The 24,592-nt window shown below is 43.1% G+C and overlaps 1 protein-coding gene across 2 annotated transcripts in view; it reads left to right on the plus strand.

Moving 5' to 3' along the window:
* The window catches only part of PITPNB (phosphatidylinositol transfer protein beta), a 61,330-nt gene extending 37,644 nt beyond the window's left edge, over positions 1-23,686 (plus strand). The window contains exons 8-12 of one of the 2 annotated variants that reach the window (XM_027566431.1): positions 3,724-3,801; positions 15,271-15,381; positions 17,039-17,161; positions 20,374-20,459; positions 21,632-23,686. In XM_027566431.1, the coding sequence (XP_027422232.1) occupies positions 3,724-3,801; positions 15,271-15,381; positions 17,039-17,161; positions 20,374-20,421 (360 nt within the window). In that variant the 3' untranslated portion in view covers positions 20,422-20,459; positions 21,632-23,686. The remainder of the gene's footprint in view (positions 1-3,723; positions 3,802-15,270; positions 15,382-17,038; positions 17,162-20,373; positions 20,460-21,631) is intronic. The other variant, XM_027566430.1, reaches the window with a different exon arrangement.
* The last annotated feature ends 906 nt before the right edge of the window (positions 23,687-24,592 follow it).

A 24,592-nucleotide genomic window follows, 5' to 3' on the forward strand; every position in this document is an offset into this window, starting at 1 on the left:
TCATTCCACACTATTGCTCATTTGCAGCTATAATTGGTAGCTGAGGTTGCATTCTGTATGCTGAAACTGTCATACATGAAGGAATATATTTGTTCATTGTGATACGGATATAAATCAGCCAGTTGATTTCAAATATAGAAAGACAAAACTGGATACCCAAAGATAAAATTGTAGCCAGAAAGATATTGTTCAAAAAACTAAATGTTATATAAATACAAAAGTGAGGTTAATAAAACCACACTTGCTTGCTGCTTGTTAATATCTTGCTACTTAATTCAGCTGATTAAACATCTATGTATTCAAACTAACATTAAAAAGTGCGAAAATTCCTAGGTTTTGACAAGAGGCATTTTCCTCATCTGTCAAGGTTAAGGTGCTATTGTTAATAATTGGGTTTTGTTAACATTTCCAGTGTATCGTTAATGTTGCTGCTTTGTATTCAAGGGAAAAGAGCAGAGAGGGGAGACTTAGCTTTGGAGGGGGTGTGTGTGCGTGTGTGTGTGTGATGTTTTATGTGCACACACTCATGCCTTCTAGGAGAATCCACTTTGGTATCTGTGATGCTGCTGCTGCTTGCTGGTTTTGAATTGTGTTTCGTTTGTGTGGCTTGTGTGGGTGCCCTTCTGCCGTCTTGCTGTGTGATGGCCCACAATGAGCCTGGGACAGAGGGAAGGTGAGGAGGCTGGTGTTCAGGTCCCCAGGTGGGCAGGCCGTGCCACCTCCTTGTTGGACCGTGGCTTCCTCACCTGGGAAACCAGGCGGCTTGGGTGGTCTTCAGGATGCGGTTCCCCCCCTAACATGTTGTGACTCTGTGGTTCAGAAAAGTTATCCAGTCCACAGCACTAATGATGAAGGCTCTGAAATAACTGTCACTCCATAGTTTTCAGTTACTTATGTCAAACAAGTATTGAAAAATCCCGTAAGTCGTCACCCTGGTGTGGTGCTGGATGGGGTTAGGACGGAGAAAGGAGTGTTGTCCAGAAGTCCATCTGACATTTTCACGTTTAGTGCTGCCGCCTTAATCCTGCAGCCTGCGTCGGCCCTTCTCCTGGGGCACCCACCCCTAATTAGTCTGCCTCCACGTGACAGTCGTCCACGCTGATGACAGTGTGGACCGAGCTCACTCTTCGTGCACTGGTTCTGCCTTGGTGTGTCTCCTGCCCTGTTGGATGCTGTCGGTCCTGCTGACTCTTGTGTACACTGTATTTTGTGGACTTTGTTTTTCTTTCTGTCTTGAAGCTGGCTAGTTTAGAATCCACAGAGATGGTTCTGCAGTCTCTGTTTCATCCGTTCTAAGATCCCCTCCCTCGTTCTCATGTTTTAATATAGTCAAAGTCAGATTTGCCTTCCAGTTGTGGCGTGTTTTACTGGCCTAGTGTTTCCCTTCTTAATGGTACATAAAATAATGGAGCAGCCTGTAACTGGCAGTCTCTCAGAGTCAGGGAATGTGATTATTTACTATTCAGCTCATGCAGGGCTCCATAATATCTTAGATTTTGTGAAAAAGCAAAAACTTGGGCATCTTGCTCACAGTAAGGTCACACCCTGCTTAGTAAAAATGCAAAAAAAAAAAAAAAGTATTTTTCCCTCAAGTGGGATGAACTGGTAAGTGTTAAACACTGGCAAGGCCTCTGAATATTATACAGATAATTAAAATTTTATCATAAAAGATTTTAACACAATGCGCTTTAGCAAAAAAAACAGTTTTCCTCAGCTGGTGTTGATTGCTTTCCATTCTGACTGTAATTTCCTCTCTCCATTCCCTGCTGGCAGTGGACATGTGATCCCTGTGGTTCCGGGTACCTTTTCTTTGTCTCTCTTGCTTTGATCCCGGCCACACTGACCTCCTAGGAGCCAGACCCAGGTGCCGGCTCTTCTGTTCTCGGACCCCCAGACCACCTCTTAGCATCTTGCGCGCTGCTTGGTGCTGATGCAGTGCACCCTTCTCCATGATGGCTGTTCAGTAAATAGACCTTGAATCGAAGGAGGTGATGTCAAAAGTGATTATTTGATAGGATGTTAAATGCTTTCAGTTTTGGAGGAAATGGAATTCATCTCTGGGTTTCCAAGGCTCTGGCCTAAAAGAAAACGTTGCTCGGTTGTTTGTTAGCAGGAGAGCTGGTGTCTCACTGTGAATCCTGGTCTCAGGACCACCTGTGCAGTTGATTCTTTTTTTTCCCCCCTCAGTCCGCAGTGAAGTTGTTAATTCTGGGGTGCGGTTCTAAACTGGGATTTAAGAATTCCTGTTAGCTGACAGTAGTTGAACTCTGCTGATACGCCCAGACACACTGGGTAGCTGCAGTTGTCCGACTCCTTGCAGTCGGCTCATCCCAGCTTGTTGTCCTGGAGGTGCTGGCTGACCTCCTCCTGTGTCTGTGCCGTGTTGCGTGTTTCAGCAGCAAGGCCCAACGCCGCCAGTCAGGTTCGCCTCTGTAATCGTTTAGACAGGCTTTGAGTTCAAGGTCACATATTTGCCCAGTTACCACCCCTTAAAGAAGTTTTGTTATGTACCTGAACCTCGCTTTTCTCCTTCCTCATATGATATATTTGTAACTTTCTCTTTGGAAACTACTAACATGCCATATGCATTTACTGAATAACTGTCGAGTCTTGATTTGCTGCTTCTCAGCCTGTTTTCTTTGATTTTGAAAGTTTGTATTGTGCTTTGGCGTGCGTTCAGTGCTTGCACTGACTTTATCTCTAAAACTGATATTTTTTCATATTGACTTGTCTGGGCATTTTTCTCAAAGTATGTGGTCCTCCACAAATCCTGTGAAGGACCCCTGCTTTAGAAGGACCCCTGCCCAAGAAGAAAGGGGTTGTCCTTTTGTAATATTTTCACCCGACCTCTGTTCACTGTTAGTATTATAACTCACTTTGTTTTTTAAATCTGGACGTTAGCTCTTCAAAAATAATTTTTAATTTCTGTATGTGGATTATGTACGTGTACGTGCGAAATGACAAGAACTTCCGTAAAGCACATAGGATTAAAGGGGTTTATTTCTCTTGTATTTTCCATTCTACCAGAAAGACTATATTAAGGGAAATAGAATTTACACACACAGGAACCTTGCATAAAACCTAGATTTTAGGGCCGTGCCCTGTGACATGCTTGTAACTGAGTCCCATACGGAGTCGTAAAGCCCTCCCTCACCTCACTTGGCCATGCGGGACTGACCTGAGTGTGGTGGTCCCTAAGGCACTTGTACCGGTGACTCTCCACGGACGGGCTCCACCTCAGACCCAGACGTGGCAGCGCTTGGGGTGCACAGAACCCACAGTTCTGATCTGTTTCCAGTCATGGTAGTTGCTCTCCAGCAGGTGTTAGAGTCTCGTGGGCATTTCAGAACTGGTGTGGATCTGCTTAATTTCTTGAGTATGATGATAAGTATATCAAAATGCTGAAACTGTTGAGAAGTGTTAAAAATTTGTTCTTAGAGATAGTAACAGCAGTCCAGCAACCAGTTGTGGTGTACTTGTTGATCAAGACTTGTATTGCTTTTTATTATATAGTTGTTTTGCCTTAAGGTAAAAGCTTAGAGCAAAGAGAACCCAACGGACAACTTCATGTCGCATAGAAGCGTTTCCCTGCATTTATGCAAAGCACAGTGAGCCCAGGCAGTTTCTGTCCTGTGCTTAGTAGCTGCAAAGGGCTATTCTGGCCAAGGGTAGAAATTTTTCTCTGGTTTTCTTCTCCGCCTCTGACTTTGTTTTGCTTTGCAGGACTACAAAGCTGATGAAGACCCAGCGTTATTCCAGTCCGTCAAGACCAAGAGAGGCCCTCTGGGACCCAACTGGAAGGTACTGGATGCTGACCTTTCTGACAGGCAGAGTCTTGGCAGCAGGACACTTGACAGGTCCTGAGTCTGGAGGAGCTGGCGACGTTTAAGTGAAAAATAGAAATGGCACAAAAACAGTTTTATTTGCGATAAGGACTCACAGCCAGTTGCAGTTGGCCAGCAAGTCTGTGCTGCATTAACAAACAGAACAGAGCCAGGCTGTCACTTTGAGCATAATGCTATTCTGATAACTCTTACAAGAGACAAGTGATTTAGTCTTTGGGGATTGTAACGTTCTCTTTTGAGACTTGAAGCAGTACAGAAGTCTATGTTAAATGAAGGTTGATAGTTTTAAATTTAGTCTTCGTAGAAACTGAACAAGTTCACCCTCCCCGGGCTCAGGCTCCTGGCCTTTTAACAGTCATCTTTAGGAAAGCAGGGCGCCAGAGAGCAGTCTTGATGGCAAGTGGTTGTTGTCTAATAAAGAGCACATCCTTATTTTTATTTCTGGAAGGAAAGCAGTGTCCAGGTAGTAATGTAAATCGCTATAGAAATATAATGGATTTTAAAGACATCCGCTAAACCAAATGACAACCCCTTAGAGAAGGCTTAATGTGTTGATGGCCAGTTATTACAGCTAATTTGACAAGAGAAGAGGAGCATAAAAACCTAAACATGCCCAAAGCAGATTCTCTACCAATGGGATTTTACTTGGTAACCAATCTGTTTATGCTGAAGCCAGTCACGGGTCATTGACAAATGGTGTCTAGGTGCTAGCTGTTGCCTGTAGATAGGGGATTACTGTAACAGCACCACAAGAACCCAGTGAGTGGCTCTCCACGGGTGTTGGACTGTTTGGGACTGTCTTGCACATCAATTAAAATGAAGAATGAGTCTGACTTTCTTCTCTAAGAAATGATTCATAATTATCTTATTTTCACATTTGTTCTCTGAGTAGAGTTTGGTTCAAGATTCTACCAGTTTAATGGCCATGGCTAGAGACTCGATACCCAGAAAGTGATATATGTCTCTTAGAAATTAAGGGACAAGTTCAGTATATGTGTTCTAAATTTACTCTAATGGATTAAAAAAAAAAAAAAAAACACCCCCTTCAAGATTTCTCGCCATGAACTTTAGAGCTCACCCTGAGTCAGAGGAGAAGCCTTTTCTCTGAGATTTAACAGATTTAACACAGGCTTTGAGAGAGAGAGAGAGAGAGAGAGAGAACTGTGCTGGAATAGACAGGAGGCTGCTTGCGAGGCTGCCGGGGGTCCTCACAGGCTGTCTGGTCCCAGTAATACCAGCTCCTCTTTTCAGGGAGTAGTACGGGGCTGTGAGCTTGAGACATGGAGGTGAATTAAATCTTGCATTTTCTTCACATTGTCAGTTTTTCAAGCATAAACTTGAAAAGGTGGTGCTATATAATGTGGTGGGCTATTTATGTTGGGTGCCTGTCTTTCTTGTAGGAACTCCTAGCCAGTTTTACAAAAGACAGCAAACGTAGCTTGACATTCTGATTTCTACCTGATTTCCAACCTTTGGGAACTAGGGATATGACATTTACTGCTTTTTTATTTATGGTTTGTACCTCTGTAACTAACATTGCTTTGTCTTTTTATTATCCGTTAATGGTTACTTAAACTTCTAGAAGAGGCTTAAGTTTTAGAAATGTGAATTTTGCATTTTTTCAGGTTGCAGTGTAGTGAATTTTTACCCCCTGTGTGTGTGTGTGGCGGGGGGATTGAACAGTAGGTGATTTCTCAGGAAGCGTGTGGCTGATCATGATACCATTCTGTCCGTTTGCCTGTCAGTTGTTAAACTTGAGCCAGATGATGGCAGGTGCAGCTACTCCATAAGTTGGGTTACTGTTTAACTGGATTTCAGTGAGTTATCATGATCTCAGAAATAACTTAGGTAGTCAAGAATAACTAAGGAACCCATCGCTTACTGCTGAGATGGATAATGAAAAGTAAGAAGGATTGACTAGTCAGTGATACAGCTGGAATCATAGGAACCTAGGGACTGACTTGCCCTTATCGACATCCTCTGCCTCTGTTCAGCAGACACTACTTGCATGGCACCAAAGGGAGCCCCATGGAAGGATGATAGCTGAAGGTTTCTGTCCTTCTGAAATACGGGAATAGGGAAGAAGTGCATGGTGCTCGGGGCAGAGGGGAAGGAGAAACCCCGTTGTGGACCTGCTCCCCCAGGGCTGTGTGTCACAGTGCTCCGGACCGAGTGCTGCCTTGCCTGGTGGTCCTGCTGCGCTCCAGAGGCGCTCCGTGCCCCTCCGCAGACTCGCCTTACCAGAACACATTCCAGAGTGCATCCACCGCCCCGTGCACGCCCCATGATCTCTTTGAAACTTCTCTTTACTTATCCCACAGTGGTATTTTCCTTCTGAATTATTACAGTATTTACTGCTTGTCTGCACCAGACTGGATGAGGGAAAAGAATCTTTTTCTTGGTGCCAGGCACTATATGAGGTTGTATTTAATCTTCACAGTTTTCCTATGAGGTAAATACAATTGCTTCGTTTTATAGATGAGAAACTTGGCCACAGAAACGCAGATAATAGTCACAGGAGAAACGTCTGCTGTTTCTGTCATACTTGATTCAGTACTCATCACAGAGATGTATAAGGCATGGAGACATAGCAGATTTTTACCCCTAATCCAGAGACACTGGCTCACCAATACGTACCTTTTTGCCCTCCTGTATCATGGCAGGGGTGTGGCTCTCTTATTCATGATATTTGCCAGAATTTGATACTTCTTTTAATACCAGTCATATTTCCAGTGGTCTGGGAAGCTGTTAGGAGACAGTGGCGCTAGGAGAGACCCATTAAAAACCCATCAGGAATCTTACAAGTTGTGAGTTAAATAACTTAACTCTGAAGCGTGTTTCCACATCTCTAAGTCGGGAATGACGACAGAGGATGAGGTGGCTGGATGGCATCACTGACTCGATGGACGTGAGTCTGAGTGAACTCCGGGAGTTGGTGATGGACAGGGAGGCCTGGCGTGCTGTGATTCATGGGGTTGCAAAGAGTCGGACACGACTGAGCGACTGAACTGAACTGAACTGATGGTTTGTGTGAGAACTAATGAGTGTTATATTCCCAGCAGAGAGGGAGTGGACAATAAATGGTAGCTTTTTCATTGTTGTCATGCTTTTGTCTTTGAAAATAAAAAGCCTCTATCATCTTCTGGACTTAGTGAGATCAGTGAATATGCTACCTTGTTTGGGACATAATTATTCCTTTTCTTTGTCTAGTGTCCAGGGGTTCCCATGGTTTCGGTGTTTGGGGATTGATTGTCCATCACATCCTGGTTCACCTGTCCTTACCCCTCGTGGTTATGAGTGTTTAATGGGTGCTTGACCCAGGGTCAGTCGTAAAGCAGAGGCTGCACAGTTTTAGAGCCTTTGCTAGCAGGGGGTCATGGGGTTACCAGGGAATAATAGATTTTCATGTATTCTGTATTTGTTAAGAGTACAGACTTCTTTAGTTTATGGTATGATACATAGGTTTTTAATTTTTTTAAAAATTACAAACCTAGAGGTTCAGACTTTAGTTGTATATATATTCATTTTCCTTCTAAAAAAAGAATTTTTAAAATCTGAGCACATGAATTATATTTTGCTATTTAGGTCTCAACACTTGATTGAGTCTGCATAATAATAGAGTATTTTATAACCTGATAAACATTTTTGCTTCAAGGTAGAACCATGCATTTCTCATGGATATAAGTCTGTTTCTTCTGTGTAGTATTATACATATATGTATGTGTAGATTATACACATCCATATTGTGGTTCATTTTGTGTTGTGATTGGTTGTGATTACCAATACCAGTGACTTATCCATTTACATGTGGATGCCTTTAATTTTCCAGTTTGCTTTCTCTGATGGGTGAGGAGTTGTCATGTTAACCAACTGAAACAACACCTTTGAAGATTATAGCATGGTCTAATTTTCTTATATGATAGTTAATGATTAGGCATGTTTCCACTGTTCCCCCATCTATTTCCCATGAAGTGATGGGACCAGATGCCATGATCTTCGTTTTCTGAATGTTGAGCTTTAAGCCAACTTTTTCACTCTCCTCTTTCACTTTCATCAAGAGGCTTTTGGGTTCCTCTTCACTTTCTGCCATAAGGGTGGTGTCATCTGCATATCTGAGGTTATCGATATTTCTCCCGGCAATCTTGATTCCAGCTTGTGCTTCTTCCAACCCAGTGTTTCTCATGATGTACTCTGCATATAAGTTAAATAAGCAGGGTGACAATATACAGCCTTGACGTACTCCTTTTCGTATTTGGAACCAGTCTGTTGTTCCATGTCCAGTTCTAACTGTTGCTTCCTGACCTGCATATAGGTTTCTCAAGAGGCAGGTCAGGTGGTCTGGTATTCCCATCTCTTTCAGAATTTTCCACAGTTTATTGTGATCCACACAGTCAACGGCTTTGGCATAGTTTCACCCTTAGTGTGTATTAATTATGCAACTCCTAAGAGGATACCAGAAGAGCCATTCTGTTTCTTCCAGAAGCTGAGCTCCGCAGGAGCAGTACATGATTAGTTCCAGCCGTATTTTGGGCCCTTGAATGCCTCTGTTCTTGGACAGAGCTGAAGAACTGGGTGTGGACGGATGGGGTGTCCCACTCGGATGCGAAGAGTGCATTGACAAGATGGGCCTCTTGTGTCTTCCTGACACTGTCAGGGACAGAAACTTCTCTTCGTGCGTTTCACTTGAAGGGTGAACTTGTGATTTCACTTGTACTTGGTGTCACTCCTGGAGTAATTGGACACAAGCATGAAGCACATGTCAGAGTTCTGATTAGTAAAATGGTTGTGAGCTACAAAAATATTAAGTGTGGAGACATGGAAAATGTGACCAATCATTCTCTCCCAGGCAGTAAGCTTTGCTGTCTTTATTATTGTGAAACTTACTATATGAGTTTAACCTACGGTTAGTTTAATCTTTTGAACTTTATCCCATGTTTACTTCTTCCACTTGACAGCCTTTGCCCATATAGGAACCTCCTGACTCTGAAACTTTCTGAGTGTCATCATCGACGCCCTGCTCATGGCCCTTGGTGTGTCCCACGTCAGGGACACAGTTCACAGGTTCACACTCCCTCCCTTCCCCCACCCACTTCATCCCCACCCTCCAGACTCTCAGCCTGTAGGCCCCATGTCCAGCGTGCTTGATATGTACAGTGCTGAGTACAGGAGTCTGTCTGCTCAGCGTAGATACTCAGGAAGTATCCACTGAATTCAGGTTAGCCATCTTAAGTAAACATCAGTGTTAGACATGCCATGTACTTACAGAGAATGTAACGTCCAGTGTTGGCCTGTCCACATGGCTGCCACAGTCGGAACAGATTGAGGGAGTGGCTGGGGATGGTAGAAGCGGGCTCTGCTTGAGATTTCGGCACACATACTTGACACACGTAGTGTAATCTTCTGTTGATGTTTACTGATGGGTGCACTGGCAACAGCCCCAGCAGTACGTTTATTTTTAACTTTTCTTTAGTGAAATCTGGGCTGGAAACTTAACCTTACGAAATCAGCAGCTGAAATTGAGCATTCAAATTGTCTAAAATTGAAAAATTAAAATATGAAGGGGGTGTGAGCCTTATAGAAACTGCTGTGTTCTTGCAAAATGTTAACTGGTTAAATGCAGCGTATATCTGTTCTGTCTTTATCCCAACACATTTTAAATAGGAAAGAGTATATGTGCAGTTGACATGTAGGATGAAACTGCGGAGCACATTTTTAGAAAATGATTTTGAAGAATGCCTTTGGGGTTTCCGCCACCCCCCTTTTACATTTGTGTATGTTGTCACAGATCCAAGAAACCAGTTCTCGTGAGCACATGGGCTGATTGCTCGCCATTCCGGTTAAACACGCTGCGCTTTGTTTGATTCCGTTGTGTGGCTTCAGTATACGCTACTCTCCCTTAGGCCTTGTCCGCATGCCTCAGGGTAACCTAATATGTGTCGTTAAATTAAAAACATGATTTGAGTTTAGAGGTTCTGTTTATAGTTAGAAACGTGAAATGTAAGGAATTCAGTGAATACACAAACTATTTAAATACAATTTTGGAAACATTTCACAACTAGCTGGTACTGCAGCTGAAATTCAATCATGGAGACGAGTGATTGGGGTTCTTCTGTTAGCCCGTGACTGTTTTTTATAGAACTTCTGATTCTTACATTTGGGTAACCCACCATCCTTTACCTTTTATTTTCAGTTGCTCTTTTCAGTTTTCATGCCATAATCTGTATAAAACTTATATTTTCATTAAATACAAGTTAATTTTATTTTCTCCTATATTAGGTTAGGAAGTGTTAGGGTTGGGCTGGATTGGAATTAGCTGTGAATGATCCACGTTTAGATTATGGCTTTATTTGTTAGGGGATTTTTTTTTTTTCCAACTGGTGGAAGAGGAAAGAATCAGAAAACATTTGTATTGTTGAAGGCCAGAGAGCAGACTCTGCCCTGGGCCAGCATCGCGTGAGTCTCCTGAAGGCTGGGCAGACCAGCCAAAACTCCTTTGGGGTATCTAGATTCTGGAACACTGCTCAGAATATGGGGTCACAATATTTTGTCCCATTTAGATTTTTCACATTTTTTAAAGGTTACACATTTTTTCATAAGAATACTTCTGGTAACTCTGAAGAGTTGATAATATTTTACTCTACATTTATACCTCATTTTTGCTTTAGAAGTTTAAGATGAGGAAAAATTAAATATGGACTGGACTAAAGTTATATATTAAAGATCTTAATTCAACTTTTAGCTTTGATTTATGAACCATCAAAAATAGGCAGAAAAACATTTATTGTTGTAATCAAAGGTGAATGAAGATTTAAAATAGATCCCAGATACTAATAATTTAAGGCAAAGTAAATTGTTGTCCTAAAATACTCAGCTGACAGCAAAAACTTTTATTAATAAGTCTTATTTTTTAAGTGTATTAGTTTTTTCTTGATTATAAAATGATACATGTTTATGAAGTTTTGAAAAAAGGCAGTTGTAGCCTCACCATTTAATTATTGCTATTTGTTATATTCCCTAATTCACAGTTTATTTTGTTATAGATGTTTATGCTATACACAGATACCTATTTATACTCATACTGTGCTTTTTATTCCTTCATGTAATAGCCCATTGTTTGGAAGACCTAGGAGGTATTTCACCAGCTCTTTCAGTGGGTATGGCATTTACTAAGTCCAAGGTTGTGCTGTTGTAAACTGATCTGCAGGGTTGTTATTTTCTTACCTGATGAATTGGGATACATTTCTGAAAGTAGAATTATCAGGTTGAAGTGTATATGGCATCTATATAAGATATAAGCAGCTTTAAGACTTTTTAATTACTTAGTGTCAGACCATTGCCCCCCCAGAAAGATTATGCCAAGATTATGCTTTTTTTAAACCACTTATAGTCAAGTTCATTATTTTCTGTCATCATTAAGTAATGGAGACTTTTCTTAAGTTATTTTCTTTATTTTGTCACTAGTTTTAACACCATAGCACAGATGAAGAGGTGAATTGCATAAGTCATCTTTAGATTGGGTGAGATCTCAAATACGACAGATGTTAATAATGTAATATAATAATAGTAATACAGTATTAGTAACTGAAAATATATAACTTATGTGTTCTCATCTTTCTCCAAGGCTCTTTAAGATTATGTTTCTGTATGTCACCTCTGTGCCTCCCCCTTGCGTGTTGATATTATGGAGAATTAGGCCAAGAAATAAGGGCAGCAGGCTGTTTGTTCACTTGTTTATTTTTTAATTGATTTCCATATTCTTCCCTGAACTTTTTTTTTTAATAATTGGATAGAAAACCAAAAGCAGATTGACTATACCTTTTACGTCTGTGGACGAGAGCTCAGAGAGCTGGTTCCTTTCTGTCCTATCACTCACAGTTTCTAAACTACATTCTGTAGACCAGTAGATTTTGTCAATTACCAGTAGTCGTTTTAATTGGTTTGAGCAGCCTGCCAAAGTCACTAGGAAGATGTGAGAAGCAAACTCGGGTGATTGTTGGAATCAGGTGTGTGTGCTCTGTTCTTGGAGGCCCGGCTTGGTGTAGGCATGTGTGTATTAAATTTAACTTACTCTTTAATTAGAACCATGCTTTATCCTGCCGTTTTTATAAAATGGGGGGAGGGGTGGGTGGCTTCTGAAGAGCTGGTGTTCTAGAAACACCCAAGGTTCTCACTTAGCACAGGCTGTCTAGCGACTTGGAGTTTGAGAACGAAGCTCTCAGTAGTCCATAATTAATAGGGACCTTGGAATGTTCCATTCCTGGAAGGTGTCTTAGGGCTCATCCGTGGTGTATCAGAGGTTCTCCACCAAGAGGACGTTTCAGCCAGAGTTGGTGGGCAGGAGGATATTTGTTAAGCCTGGGCATATTATAGAATAAAATGCAAAACTATAGCAAGTTTTAAGATGAGCCATTGGACATGAGGGACATGAGCCTAGCTCCTGTAGCCCTGGGCCAACCCCACCCCTCACACTCAGCTCACACCCCTGCTTTCAGTGGCACGTCAGTGGGGGATAAATAGGTCAAATGGAGCCCAGTGTTCACTTCTACTGGCTGGCGGGGGCAGGGAAGAACCCCGACTACATTACATAGGTTACTTTGCAGCCCAAGCCCCTTACTCCTAGTCTGGCACTGCTGTTAGGCGTGCCTCACTGTGTTAAATGCCTTATTCTGCGTACACCCAGATGTATTTCATGTGAGCGTTGTCACTGACCCTCATTGGATAAGAGCGCACCTCCACACTGGCTCATCGCTTATTGAAAAAATGATCTGTAAACGACCAGCCTTGTCATTGACATTTCAACGAGGCTGGGCCCTGAGAAGCTCGCTGCCCGCTGGGGAAGGCTGTGGACTGACTTGTAGACCCCAGAGCCCAGTTCAGTTAAGTGCAGGGCCTGCAGGTCAGAGATGGGAGTCCAGGGCGCAACACCCACAGTAGGTGCCCTTCTGGCAGAGACTGTCGGCGCCAAGGGTACTGGTTTCATCGTTGCTTTTATACATGGTTACTTTCCTGTCTACCAGCCACCTGTGTCCTCTGATAACACCTAGCACAGATTGGGTTGTAAATGATGCCCAGTTAATACTTGGTGAATTAAACTTGTTCACAAATTAAGGGTGTGTGTGTGTGTGTGTGTGCACACGTGCGTGCACACACACATGTACCCATCCATGCTGAATTTTAACATTGTTCTCTGTTTTATGGGAAGGAAATTGGAAAAATAGAGCTATAAGCTAGTCAAGTTTCTCTGCTGACATAGAACTCACCTACGAAAGGACAGTTTGCTGTATGTAATGTTTGTATTTAAATGCTTGTGGTGCTGCCTCATTGATTTAATCCATGTACCAGGTCATTATTCAGAAGGTGAAATGTTATTACAGAAGACGTTTTCTGAGAAAAGATGATCAATCATGCAGGTCTCTACAGAACTTTTGAGTCCTATTAATAATACCAAAGTGGAATTTTTTTTCATGTATCATAGAATTCACTTGAAACTGGAACATTATTGAGGGTTTGAAGGGGGAGGTGGGGGGAAGTGAAATGTGGCCTGGTTGCTATGATTACATAAATGAAGAATAATCTTGAGGCTTTAGAATAAGACCCAGAAATTCATCATTTAAAAAATGCATGTACCTGTGGCTGGCTGGAAACACTTGCTCACACACAGCGAAGTTGCTGCCAGTGGAGAGCGTGTGAGGGGGGCGCAGCAGGCGGCAGGGGCGCCTGGGGTGGCTGCACCGGTGCCGGTGTCTCGAGTGCTGGGTGACCCCGAGAGCAGTGAGCGAGAAGGGGAGGACCCTTGTAAAAGGCGTGTGCCTTTTCACCCCGTAATTTAGTTTCTGTAGAAAGGGCCCCTCTAACTTGCTACTCTTTTGAGAAACTTTCTTGAAAAGCTGTTTTGCATATTCAAGTTACTCTTTGAACTCTATGTAAGAATAAAGGAGAGAGAACTAATGCATGCTCAGCTGAGTCCCACCAGCTAAGCACGGAGCATACATACCCTGCCTTATTTAGTCCTGATGACAGTCCTGAGATATGGCTGTGCTCTTGGAAGTACACCAGGACTGAGCCGGGAGATGGCAGGACAGCCCTTGCCCTCCCCACTGCCGGGGGTCCCCACCTCTGCCACCTGGGAATCTTTGAGCCTGACCCACCTTCCGGGCTGGACTGGGAGGTCCAGGCGCGGGTCTGCGGCTGCCTTCGCTCACTGCTGTGGGCCCCTCCCAGGCTCTCTGCTCCAGCAGGCAGGCATTCCGTCTCCTGCACTCACCGCCGTGGGAGAACCCCATGATGCACAGTGGGTCCATGGTGAGGACACTGAAGTGTGCGCTGAGCTCCTGGTTCACACTCTCCCCCAGCTCACCCCTCTCCCCCAAGTAAACCTGCTCGTGTGTTGTGCCAGGACAGCCGCCTGTGCTGAGTTGCACCACAGAGATCATCAGCAGTGCTGTGGGTTGCAATGCCCACCCCCCACCAATTTTTATAATGAAAAAGTTCAAAAGCAGTCAAGAAACCAGAAGCAGAGAACTGTAAACACCTCCACCTAGATTTGACAGTTGTTAACACTTTGTCGTGTTTGTTTTTTCCCTCCTTTTCTGCCTCCTCTCACTCCTTCTCTCCACTCCAATTTTTTTTCTTTTCTTATTTCTGAACCTAAAAATCCAGAGTAAGTTTTCATACTCTTGGACCTAGGGTAACGTGTTTTGAGAATCCAAATTCTAATTGCTTTTTTGTTTTCTTATGAAAGTAAATTATAAACATTTTGTTTTTCCAATCCAGATGGTTCCCCACCCTTTCTCCCTTGCTTTTTTTTCCCCCCATTATTTTCCCTTTTGACCCTAACTCTCAACTACGTTTAAACTATGAGATATAATTACTCGTGGAAATTAAAGTCCTGACGTGTGGAATTTGCTTCCAAATACTTGGTGATGATAGATGATTTTTGCTACTACATACCTTTTCATGTCCCCTCATTTGGTTGGAAAATACCTCAATTAACAGCAGTGCCCCTGCGCTTGCCAGCGCTAGAAGACAAACTTCCTCATGGTGTTCTTACTGAGGCCCCAGCACATCCACGGTGGGAGTGGGATAATGGCGTTAGGAAGACCTCCACGTAGTAAAGGTGTGCTATTGACACGATGTGAATAGAATTTGGTACTTAATGTGAATTCCGAATAGTGTGATTTGAGGCAGAGCGCTGTGCCTGTTAAATTGTAGAACCAGGAAGTAGCCTGCTCTGTGGAAGGAGGGTCGGCAGCACGGGAATGCTGCTGCTTTTGCTAAAATGATTTCAGATTCTCAGGTACCCGCATTAAACCATACGGTGTGATTTTCTTCGTAGACGTCTGTGATGTTGTTACACAGCAGTCAGCTTTAATCAAGACTTAAACGTTCAAGTCGTGATTTCCCATTTTTGCTTTTCCTCATCCAGAAGGAGCTGGCAAACAACCCTGACTGTCCTCAGATGTGTGCCTATAAGCTGGTGACCATCAAATTCAAGTGGTGGGGCCTGCAGAGCAAAGTAGAAAACTTCATCCAGAAGGTAAAGCCTGTCCCAAACGCTGTGACTAAGTGTGGGTTAAGACTGCAGGTAGCCGTGAGGGGGGTGTTGTCTCTCTTGCCACCTTTTCCTTCTCATTTGGGTGAAATTCTTGTCCCAGTATAATGCCTCTCTGCCCTCCTTTTTCTCCCTACAAACAGCAAAATCAGACACCAGCGGAGGCTCTAAGGGGCTTTCTCTGGGGAAGAGCAAAGCATTCTTTTTGTGCCAAGTGCTTTCCTGATGGCTTACCCGGCTCTTCTGTGCGGAGCCCTTGGCATGTCCCCAAGGGAACCTGGGTCCCGGCCCTGGCTGGAGGGGAGAGGCCAGGCCTTGCTGTTGAGGCTCCTCTGTTCCTGGTGGGCCCACAGGTCTCTCCGGACGGTGCTGTCTGTGAACTTCGCACTTTCTGGTGGGACGTCCTCCTCGGAGGTCCTCGCTGGGAATGGTTACGCCGAACCTGCAGTGACATGATCTGAGGATCCTGGTTCTCATTACCTCTTTTTTATGTCTTCATTCAAGAGATAGTAACACAAGTGTTTTGATCTAGAAAAAGGGGAGAATTGCAGTTGCATAGATGCTCGTGATTGTAATCTTGTAGGGAATATGAAAGTTTCTTTGGTATTTAATTTTCCTGTAGGGTGAATAATTCATAGATGTCTGTGAATTGTCTCCATTGTCATTATTTAGAAGCCCCTGTGTTATCTTGGAACTTCCCACAACTAGTTGTATCTGAGTTTCACCGTCACTTCTACTTTCAAACTGTAACTGATCTAACTTTTTTTTTTTTTTTTAAAGGGTCTTAAATTATTCCTAAGCCTGCTTGCAGTTGGCCATAGCAGGCACTATGAACACTGGCTCTCTTTCTTCCTCTTGGATCAGAATAATAGGTTAACAAGCCAGTTCTGATAAAGAAGTTACACATATAATTGATGAGGTCCCTTCTGTTCATGGAAAAAAAAATTTAAGTTGAAGATTGTCCAGAAATATTAAAGTACTCACTGTTCATTGCACTTTTCTCTCTTCTCTGGAAAGTGTAGTAAAACTTAAATAATCCAGCAGTTAAAGCCACGAATTACATACGTTATAGTCACTAATTTTATGTATGCACACACACACACACATACACATACATATATATACCTATTAATAGTAATACTAGAGCAGGAAAATTAATGGAGAGTATGTAGTAATTCTTAATTTAATAAAACATCTTATTCTGAAAAATCCAATTCTTCCAGTACCTGCTATATTCCGCCTCACAGTATTTCTTTGAATTGCAGGGGAAAATGACAATGTATGGTTCTGTAGCAGAAGTCAGATTGACCTTAGGTCATTGACATTAGAAAAATGTAAAAATAAGCTGGGTCTGGCTGGAGCTCGTGTTGGATCTGAATGCGTCAACCATGTTTTTTACAGTTTCTGACAAATCATTCTGCCTTTGCAAGGAGAATCCTTTCACATTTCTCAGGGAGATGTTTCTTTTTATTTTGCTTTACAAAATGTTAATAGGATGGAATTAAGATTTTCACTAATTGAAACAGTGGTCTTTTCAAGCCAAGAATATGTCATTTCATGGGTTAACTGGGGCATATAAAGCAAAAAATGTTTTTAATGTTAGAGTTTTGCCATCTTACAATACTTTCTTTTGTTTTAAAAGCAAGAAAAAAGGATATTTACAAACTTTCATCGCCAGCTTTTTTGTTGGATTGACAAGTGGATTGATCTGACAATGGAAGACATTAGGAGAATGGAAGATGAAACTCAGAAAGAACTAGAAACAGTAAGACTTCATTCTGTGGAAATTCTCTGATTTCCCTTTTCTAAAACTGTGTCCGTGCTTAATAAGTTTAGATTTAAAATGAGGGCAAGTGTTATTGAAAGCCATTTCTTCCTGTCTATATCCTTGTTAAACTCTGGTTCTTAGACACTAATATCTTTCTATTCTGATTTCTCTTTTATTGAGCATCTTTATGCAAGTAGACTAGAACTCTGTTGATCTAGAATTTGTTACCCGTAAAATGTCCACTGGTTTTGTATTCCCTTGCACGTGCTGGTTCTCTGTGATGGTGCCTGGTTCACAGTCCTTTTAGGCATTCGCTTAACTTAGGCCAAGTTGCCTCTGTCATTTTATTATCACAATAGGTTATTACCGCTAGTACAGTAAGTCCTAGTTCCCTCTTCTGTAGCCAAGATAAGAAAGCTAGTGGTATTGTCATTGATTCCAGAAGTGCCTCCTCCCTCCCACAGCCAGTAATGACTCCTTATTTCTTACAAGCTTGGGGCAGAAATCCAGGTGATCCCTGGGCTGGAGGCCTGCGGGCCACGTCTCAGAAAGTGCAGCCCATCCCAGCTCCTCCCCATACCTGTGAGCCAGCCCTGCAGCTCGCGAGCACCCCCTTCCTCCCAGAGCGGATGGTTCTTCCCCACCTACTCTTGCCTGTGTCTGGTTTTGCTTTTGCTCCGGGCTGCGCTTCTCAGTTGAAAGTAAGGCCCCGCAAGGGATGTCCAGCGAAGGCTCTCGGTTTCCATGCAGTCATCCAGAGTCCTGCCAGCAGTCCCAGTTTGAGAAGCTCCACAGGCAGGAGGGGAGTATTTGACGAACGCCTGTGTGTGAGGCAGGAACTCCATTTAATCACAGGAGACTGGCAGCAAATCAGGTTCTTTGGCACAGAAGGAAATCTATTTGTCTGGCACATAGCATTGTAAAGAATCTGTGTTTAAAATTGCTTACTTTTGGTGATTACAGCAGATCTGCTTCTAATTAGCTTTATACAAACCTTCTGAGAGGACTAGCACATATTTTCTTTATAAGGCAATAAAATGTTTTAACCTTATCTTATATGTAAAGTAAACTTTAAGCAGCCTCCAGCTTATGAATGGATTTTGTTCCAAAAGTTTTTAAGTTCAGTTTTTGAAATTTGGAACATGTTTCCCCTATAGTAACAACATTATAAATCAGGGTTTGGTTTGCAGGCCAGCCAGTAGAGGCCTCGCCGACCTCAGTTCCTCACACTAAACGGCATGGCTCTGAGTTCTGGGCCTTGGGAGCGGGGTGATAGGATGGCTAGTACAGAAGACCGCCCCTTGCCCGTACTTCTAGGCTGGCCCCAGGCGGGATGTTTAAACAGGCGAGAGTAAGCTAAGGGTGCTTGCTATCTTCCTGTGACGCCTCTGTCCCACATCTGTCGCACTGTTTCTCTCGAGTCAGACGCCCTTCTCTAAGCAGCGCCCTTCACCACCACACGGTCTCGGCCCCTTTCCCCGCCTTGCCTGGTTCCGCTCCTGCCGGGTGCTCCAGGCTCCAGAGAGCCACCAGCTCTGCCTCTAGCCCCTCCAAGCCGCGGGTGTCAGCTGAACACTGAAAAGAAAGACCAGGGTTACACCCTCATCCTTAGTAAGTTTATGGTACAGCTTTGGCATCTCCAAAAAGGGATTTGCCAGCACCAGTTAAAAAACCAAAAACGGACTTCCTTGTGCTGGTTTGAACTCTCAGGAAGGAGGCTTTCTTCTGATTTCTGTGCTGAGGCCCCACTCCTATCATGAGGAAGGGTGGTGATGGCCAAAGGGTAGCGGGCGGAGCCCTCAGGCAGACGGCTGAGGCCACCTCTTTCCCGGGGTGGGGGGCGGCGCTCACTTCCCTGTCAGCGTTTTAGTCTCAGACATCCGAGCGCAGCGCCACCAGGAGGTGGTGACTGTCCCCCACCTGTGGCGGACCTGCAGGCCCAGCTGCGTCTCCAGGCACACCTGTCAATCGTGAGTTGGGAATTGCACTTGAAAAGAAGGTGTCAGGTAGTCACACACAAACCCAGCTTATCAGAAAACATCGTGATTGTACCCATGTGGCCTAAACTGACAGATTCCCTCATAAAGTGGGTAGGAATCTGTCCTTGGTTCAGGGTTGAGAGTCCATGGCAGTGTCTTCGTTGAAGTATTTCAAAAATACTTCAAGTCAGATTTCAGGGTTAAGTGCTGGTCATCTTAATGTTAAATCCCACATAGGTTATTTCGCTCCAGGTCACCAGGGACAGCTTTATTCCGCATCACGTTGCTGCTGCTCTGAGCCCTGACGGTTGGTTTGCTGGCGTCTTCTCAGTCTGGGCAGCAGCATGCCTGCAGGCCAGAGTGCCTACCATTTCCACGTCCTCTTCACCACCGAGGCATTTCCCCTTTCCTTGAGGTCTTGTTTCCCTGACACCTGATGGTAGAATTTGATGTGTTGTAGTTCTTTTCTTAATTCTCAAATATTTTAAGAATTGGATTTCTTTCAAATGGGTTTTGGCCCTGGAGAGAAGGCAAAGCATCTCTGAGAGGTCAGGCATGAGAGGAATGCCCGAGCTTGTAATCCCACAGAGAAACACTGAGATTAGGCCCAGCAACTGAAGGAGTACTTAGGGCAGCTTTAGGCTTGTTCTTCCCTGGCCCTTGAGGGGAGGGTGGTGGGAAGGGCTGAGCTCCCTTTGCTCCTTGGTGATGCACCCTTGTGCCCCTGTTTCTCTGTGCACTGTCCCTGTGCGCTCTTGTTCTTCCTTCGCCTCCCGCTCTTTAATACACTTACCGTGAAGAACTCTTCTGAGGGACACTGGTCTCAGAAGCCAGAGGTGGCCACACCACACGGCTTCCTTTGGTCCAAGGACTGTGAAAAAGTGAACCAGACCATCAGGGCATTTTCTCACACTGTGTTGGTGAGCAGTTCGCTCACCCTGGTGATCTTTGATAATTTCACGTCATCAGTCTGCAGGCTTTTGTTTCCTGTTTCCGAGAATAGATATTAACATGTTTTTTTGTGCTGTGTAAGAAAAAAAAGCCTTTTGCAAGATTTTCTTTGGATCAAGGTAACTAGAATGGCCTCAGAACTTCATTTTTGACGTGGATATCTGCTTGTAAACAGGCAGCGGTCACTTCACAATCTCTTCAAGGTCTTTTTCTCCCTTTGCTACTAACCCGATGTAGAGCCTGTGATTTCAGCAGCTCACGATCTTATTTTACGTTTAGATGCGTAAGAAGGGTTCCGTCCGAGGCACGTCGGCTGCTGATGTCTAGATGAGTCCCCTGTAGGGTCAGAGACAATACCAAACTGTGTAAGTGAAGACCTGGGTGAAAAGAATGTTTAAAAACCAGAACCTTTTTGGTAATGGGTAGTTAACTTGCTGAATAGAGACAGTGTGTTAAATGTGGTTTAATTTTTAGAATTTAAGAGAATTTAATATATGTCAGACATTGACAGTGAACACGAGTTACTATCGTATAAGAATTTCATCTGTGGAGCAGGTTGAATGTAGTAATCCCAAGTTAGTTCTTAGTGTTGCAGGCTAGAATCCAGCTGCCAAGCACACTCACTCACCATGCAGCCAATTTCCCATCGATAGCCAGTTACCTGACCTGTTTCTCACTAGGACCTTTTGTGCTTAGTAAGGAAACATATAAAACCATTTAAAATCAAAGATCCTTCATCCCATGCCATGAGCGTCAGTAATTCATTTAATTTGAAATTTTTTCTGAATACCAAAAAGTTCTCCTTCATGTTGACTCTTCAAGTATCTTTACATTTAGCTTTAATATGTATAAATACACTGGTTTTCATTTCCAGTGTGAAATATTTGTATGGTGTTACTTCCTTCACACACATTTACACGCCAGATAAGAGATTTTCTTATAGGGGAGAAAAGAGAACATCAGAACCTAGCCCACGTGTTGAGACCAGGATGGGTAAACAGAATAGGCAGTATGCCGTTGCCACTTGTTAGCGCTGAACTGTGGCGTTTTCTGAGGAGATGACGAGACAGAGCAGTGCTCTCCCCTGCTGTGTCTTTGCTGCCCCCGACATGTACTGCCTGCTCTTCAGCTGCTGCACAAGCGGTGTTCAGTCCTGAAGGAAAGCAGCACCAAGTAAGAAAGGATGGACTCCACCAGGGCTCCTCCAAAAGCCCTTTTCTTAAAATTCAGTGTTCACGTAAAATTTTTAAAAAATTTATTGTTACTTTCATTAAGTTTTCCTGAGTTTCTGTCATTTATTTCTGCTTCTAATTTATTTTTCCTCTGATGAAACAAAATATTATGCTCTTAGCAAGACCTGAATCAAGAGGTTAAAAAAATGCAGTAGTTGGGGTATACTGTCTGCCAGAAATTTTGCTACATTGAGGATTTTTTCCCTAGAGAATGATTATGACAAGCTGTGGTCTAACGTTTTTTTGTGTGTCTTTTTGTCTTTTTGTATTTTAACACATTGGACTATCTTTTGCTTTTCTTACAGTTACGTAATCAAGGTCAAGTAAGGGGAACCAGTGCAGCCAGTGATGAGTGAAGAAGAATCTGACCATGTCTTGCAGTGTTGACGTTTCCCAGACGTGTGCTTGTGGGTCTGTGCCCAGAGGCACGGGTCCCAGCTACATGTGTATATATGTTTGTGTGTGTCAATCTGTAGCTGTATATAAAACGCATGTAGAGCTACAGATCCCAGTACACACACTTGTGTATATATGTACATATAAACATACTGAAGGGATTAGTACAATTTCTCCAAAGTACTGTACCTATCTTCAGCAAGAATGCAAAAGAAAATATTTTCAGTATATATACCTGGAACAGATTTTAATAATTATCAGAGTAATACCATTAATGGATGAATTGACTGCAATGTAATACTAGCTGGTATGTTTCGTAAATGGCAAGTTGTGGACCAAGATATATATATATATATATATATATATATATATATACACATACACACACACACACACACACACACACATATATATATAGCCTTTTATTACTTTTTTGTTCTTTTAAATCAGTCTCTTATAAATTTTAATTTTAGTCCCATAATCAACAGAATCCCACAGGAAAGTTTATTAAAAATCTTTTGGTATTCCAAGGAATCTGGAATGAAACTCTGAATGTATTTAAAATCATTTGTTTCTGGATTTTCATTACCATACAGCCAAATTGGACAATATCTATTAGTAAAGAGTTACAGGCCAGTTTTTACTTGTTTGCCCCTGAGGTATAAAGCTCCTTTTAAAAAAAATTCCATTTTTTATTGAATTTTTGTATGTTAAATTTCAAGTATTTTTCTACATCAAGTCTAGGAAAAATGGAAATGACGGTCTGTGATTTATTAAAAAAAAAAAACAACACTGTATAATTTTTCAGGCTTCTGTTAGGCAAAGACAGAAATTGATGAAGAAATTAATAGGATTGTAGGCCGTTAAGAAAAACTGGAAGTACAGCACTTCCATGGAGTTCTGTTTCTAAAATGACTGTTTTCTGAAATTACAGCTTGGAAACTATGCAAATGATCTAGATTCCTCACAACTTAACATGGTAGAACACAGATAGTGATGACGTTTTGCTCTTTTCGAGTTGAAATACATACTTGGAGGGGGAGATGCTGCGTCTGAGACAGGAAGAGATTCAGAGGCAGCGCGAGGCCTGTCTGCACAGGAGACAGAGGCCCGGCCCGCGGCCAGCGCAGCTGCACCCGCTGGGGTGTGCTCTCCTGGGACATCATTGGAACGCACCCTGAACACGCATCGGGAAAACGTAGCCTAGAAGCTGCGGGTCTCCTTTTTTCCTCTTTTTTCCTTTTTTTTAAAGAAAAGAATAATAGCTAGGTAAGATTTCTATAATCTTTCTCTGTCCAAGTCTAGTTCTTCTCCTGTCAGTCCTGGGAGCTCGAATAGAATCTTACTGAAGCCTTCAGGTCCCAGCCATCTTCTTTAACCTCCCACCGCTCCTGCCCCACGCCAGGCCCCGTGGTCATACCATATTCGTAATCTGATTCGCTGACAGCCCCGCCCTCCCTGCTCCCTGGTTTCCTGCCCTGTGTCCCCACTGAAGTGATCGCAGTGGCCTGGACATGGCTGTGCAGGGTCACTCCCGCGTGGCAGCACCCAGTTCCCCTCGGCTGCAGACCCCACATCGCACGTGTCCTCTGTGTACTCAGGATCAGAACCGACGTCTACTCTCTGGGCACTGCTGTAAGATGGGTTTTGTCAAGAGCATAATCATTGTCTGCAAAGCGTCTGATGCCAGGAAGATTATTGCTAATCTGGTGAAGTAGAGTCTCCCCTTCTCCTTTTAATGAACTTAACTCACTGGCATCTGTAGCATCGTTTGGGAGCTTGGGCGCACATGGAAATGACGGGCCAGCACATGGATTTTAATGTTTTTCTAACAACTGTGGAGATTTGGGGGAATGTGTGGTGAATGTAAAATATCTAGTTTACTTGGAAGTCTCTTGTGTAAATTACAGTAAAACAAAGTAAATGAAATTTAAACAAAAAATAAATTTGATCACAAAATGCCACTTGTGTGCTTGAGTGGTTGTTCACCTGATGCCACGTCTGGTTCAGAGCGCGGTGAACCACCTCTGCTGTTTTTTCAAGAATTCTGCAATGTGCAGCACTGTCACTTTGGGGGAAACTTTTTTTTTTATTGCAAACCTCTGTTCTTGAGGTGTGCCTATGCCACTTTAAGTTGTTACATTTGATTTCTTAAATTTTCTCTCTGAAAGCTGACAGTAAAGAAGGATTATATATTATTCTCAGAGGTTTTCTAAAAAATTATTTTTTAAGGGGAAAATTACGGAAAACCTATAGTTTTGTTTTGTTTTTTTTTGAAAACCCATAGTATTTTTTTAAAGTACTCAGGATTTTGCCATTAGATTCTGCTCATTTCAAGACCATGGCTTTTTGCTTTGGGGCCGGGTTTCACATCTCCTCTTTGAGGACTTTGTTGCTTCCAGTCTTCTGGTTTTAGACACATAATTTTTCTCGTGGTGCCAGCTTAACATTCTAGAGTAGTTCAACCTTCAGAGAGGTGGCCAACTCCCTAGATGGATTTAATGTAATGTTGTATTTCCAAGGTGTTCTTGTGTGTGTTTTCCAAGGTGATTTCCTCAGTGTTTTACTTCAGAGGTGGTGTCTGCATTCGCGTGGACCGTCCGTCATCTGTGGGTTCAGCAGTGCGCTGACTTCCACAGCTGGCACTCTGGTCTCCTGGAGGTGCCACAGTGAGCAGCAGTGCAGAGTCCAGTGTGGGAGACCGGCGTGTGAACATGTAGACGACAGCTCCGTCTGATGAGTCGTCGTCTGGCAGTAGAGAGTTTGTGGAGAGACACCTTAGACGTCATCCAAGTCACACATAGGAGAAAGCGAAAGTCCAGGCTGAAGGCACCCAGGTAGCGGGGTCCCTGGGAGCTCCCTCCTGACCC

The sequence above is a fragment of the Bos indicus x Bos taurus genome, chromosome 17 (assembly GCF_003369695.1).
Source record: "Bos indicus x Bos taurus breed Angus x Brahman F1 hybrid chromosome 17, Bos_hybrid_MaternalHap_v2.0, whole genome shotgun sequence".
In the NCBI taxonomy this organism is placed as follows: domain Eukaryota; kingdom Metazoa; phylum Chordata; class Mammalia; order Artiodactyla; family Bovidae; genus Bos; species Bos indicus x Bos taurus.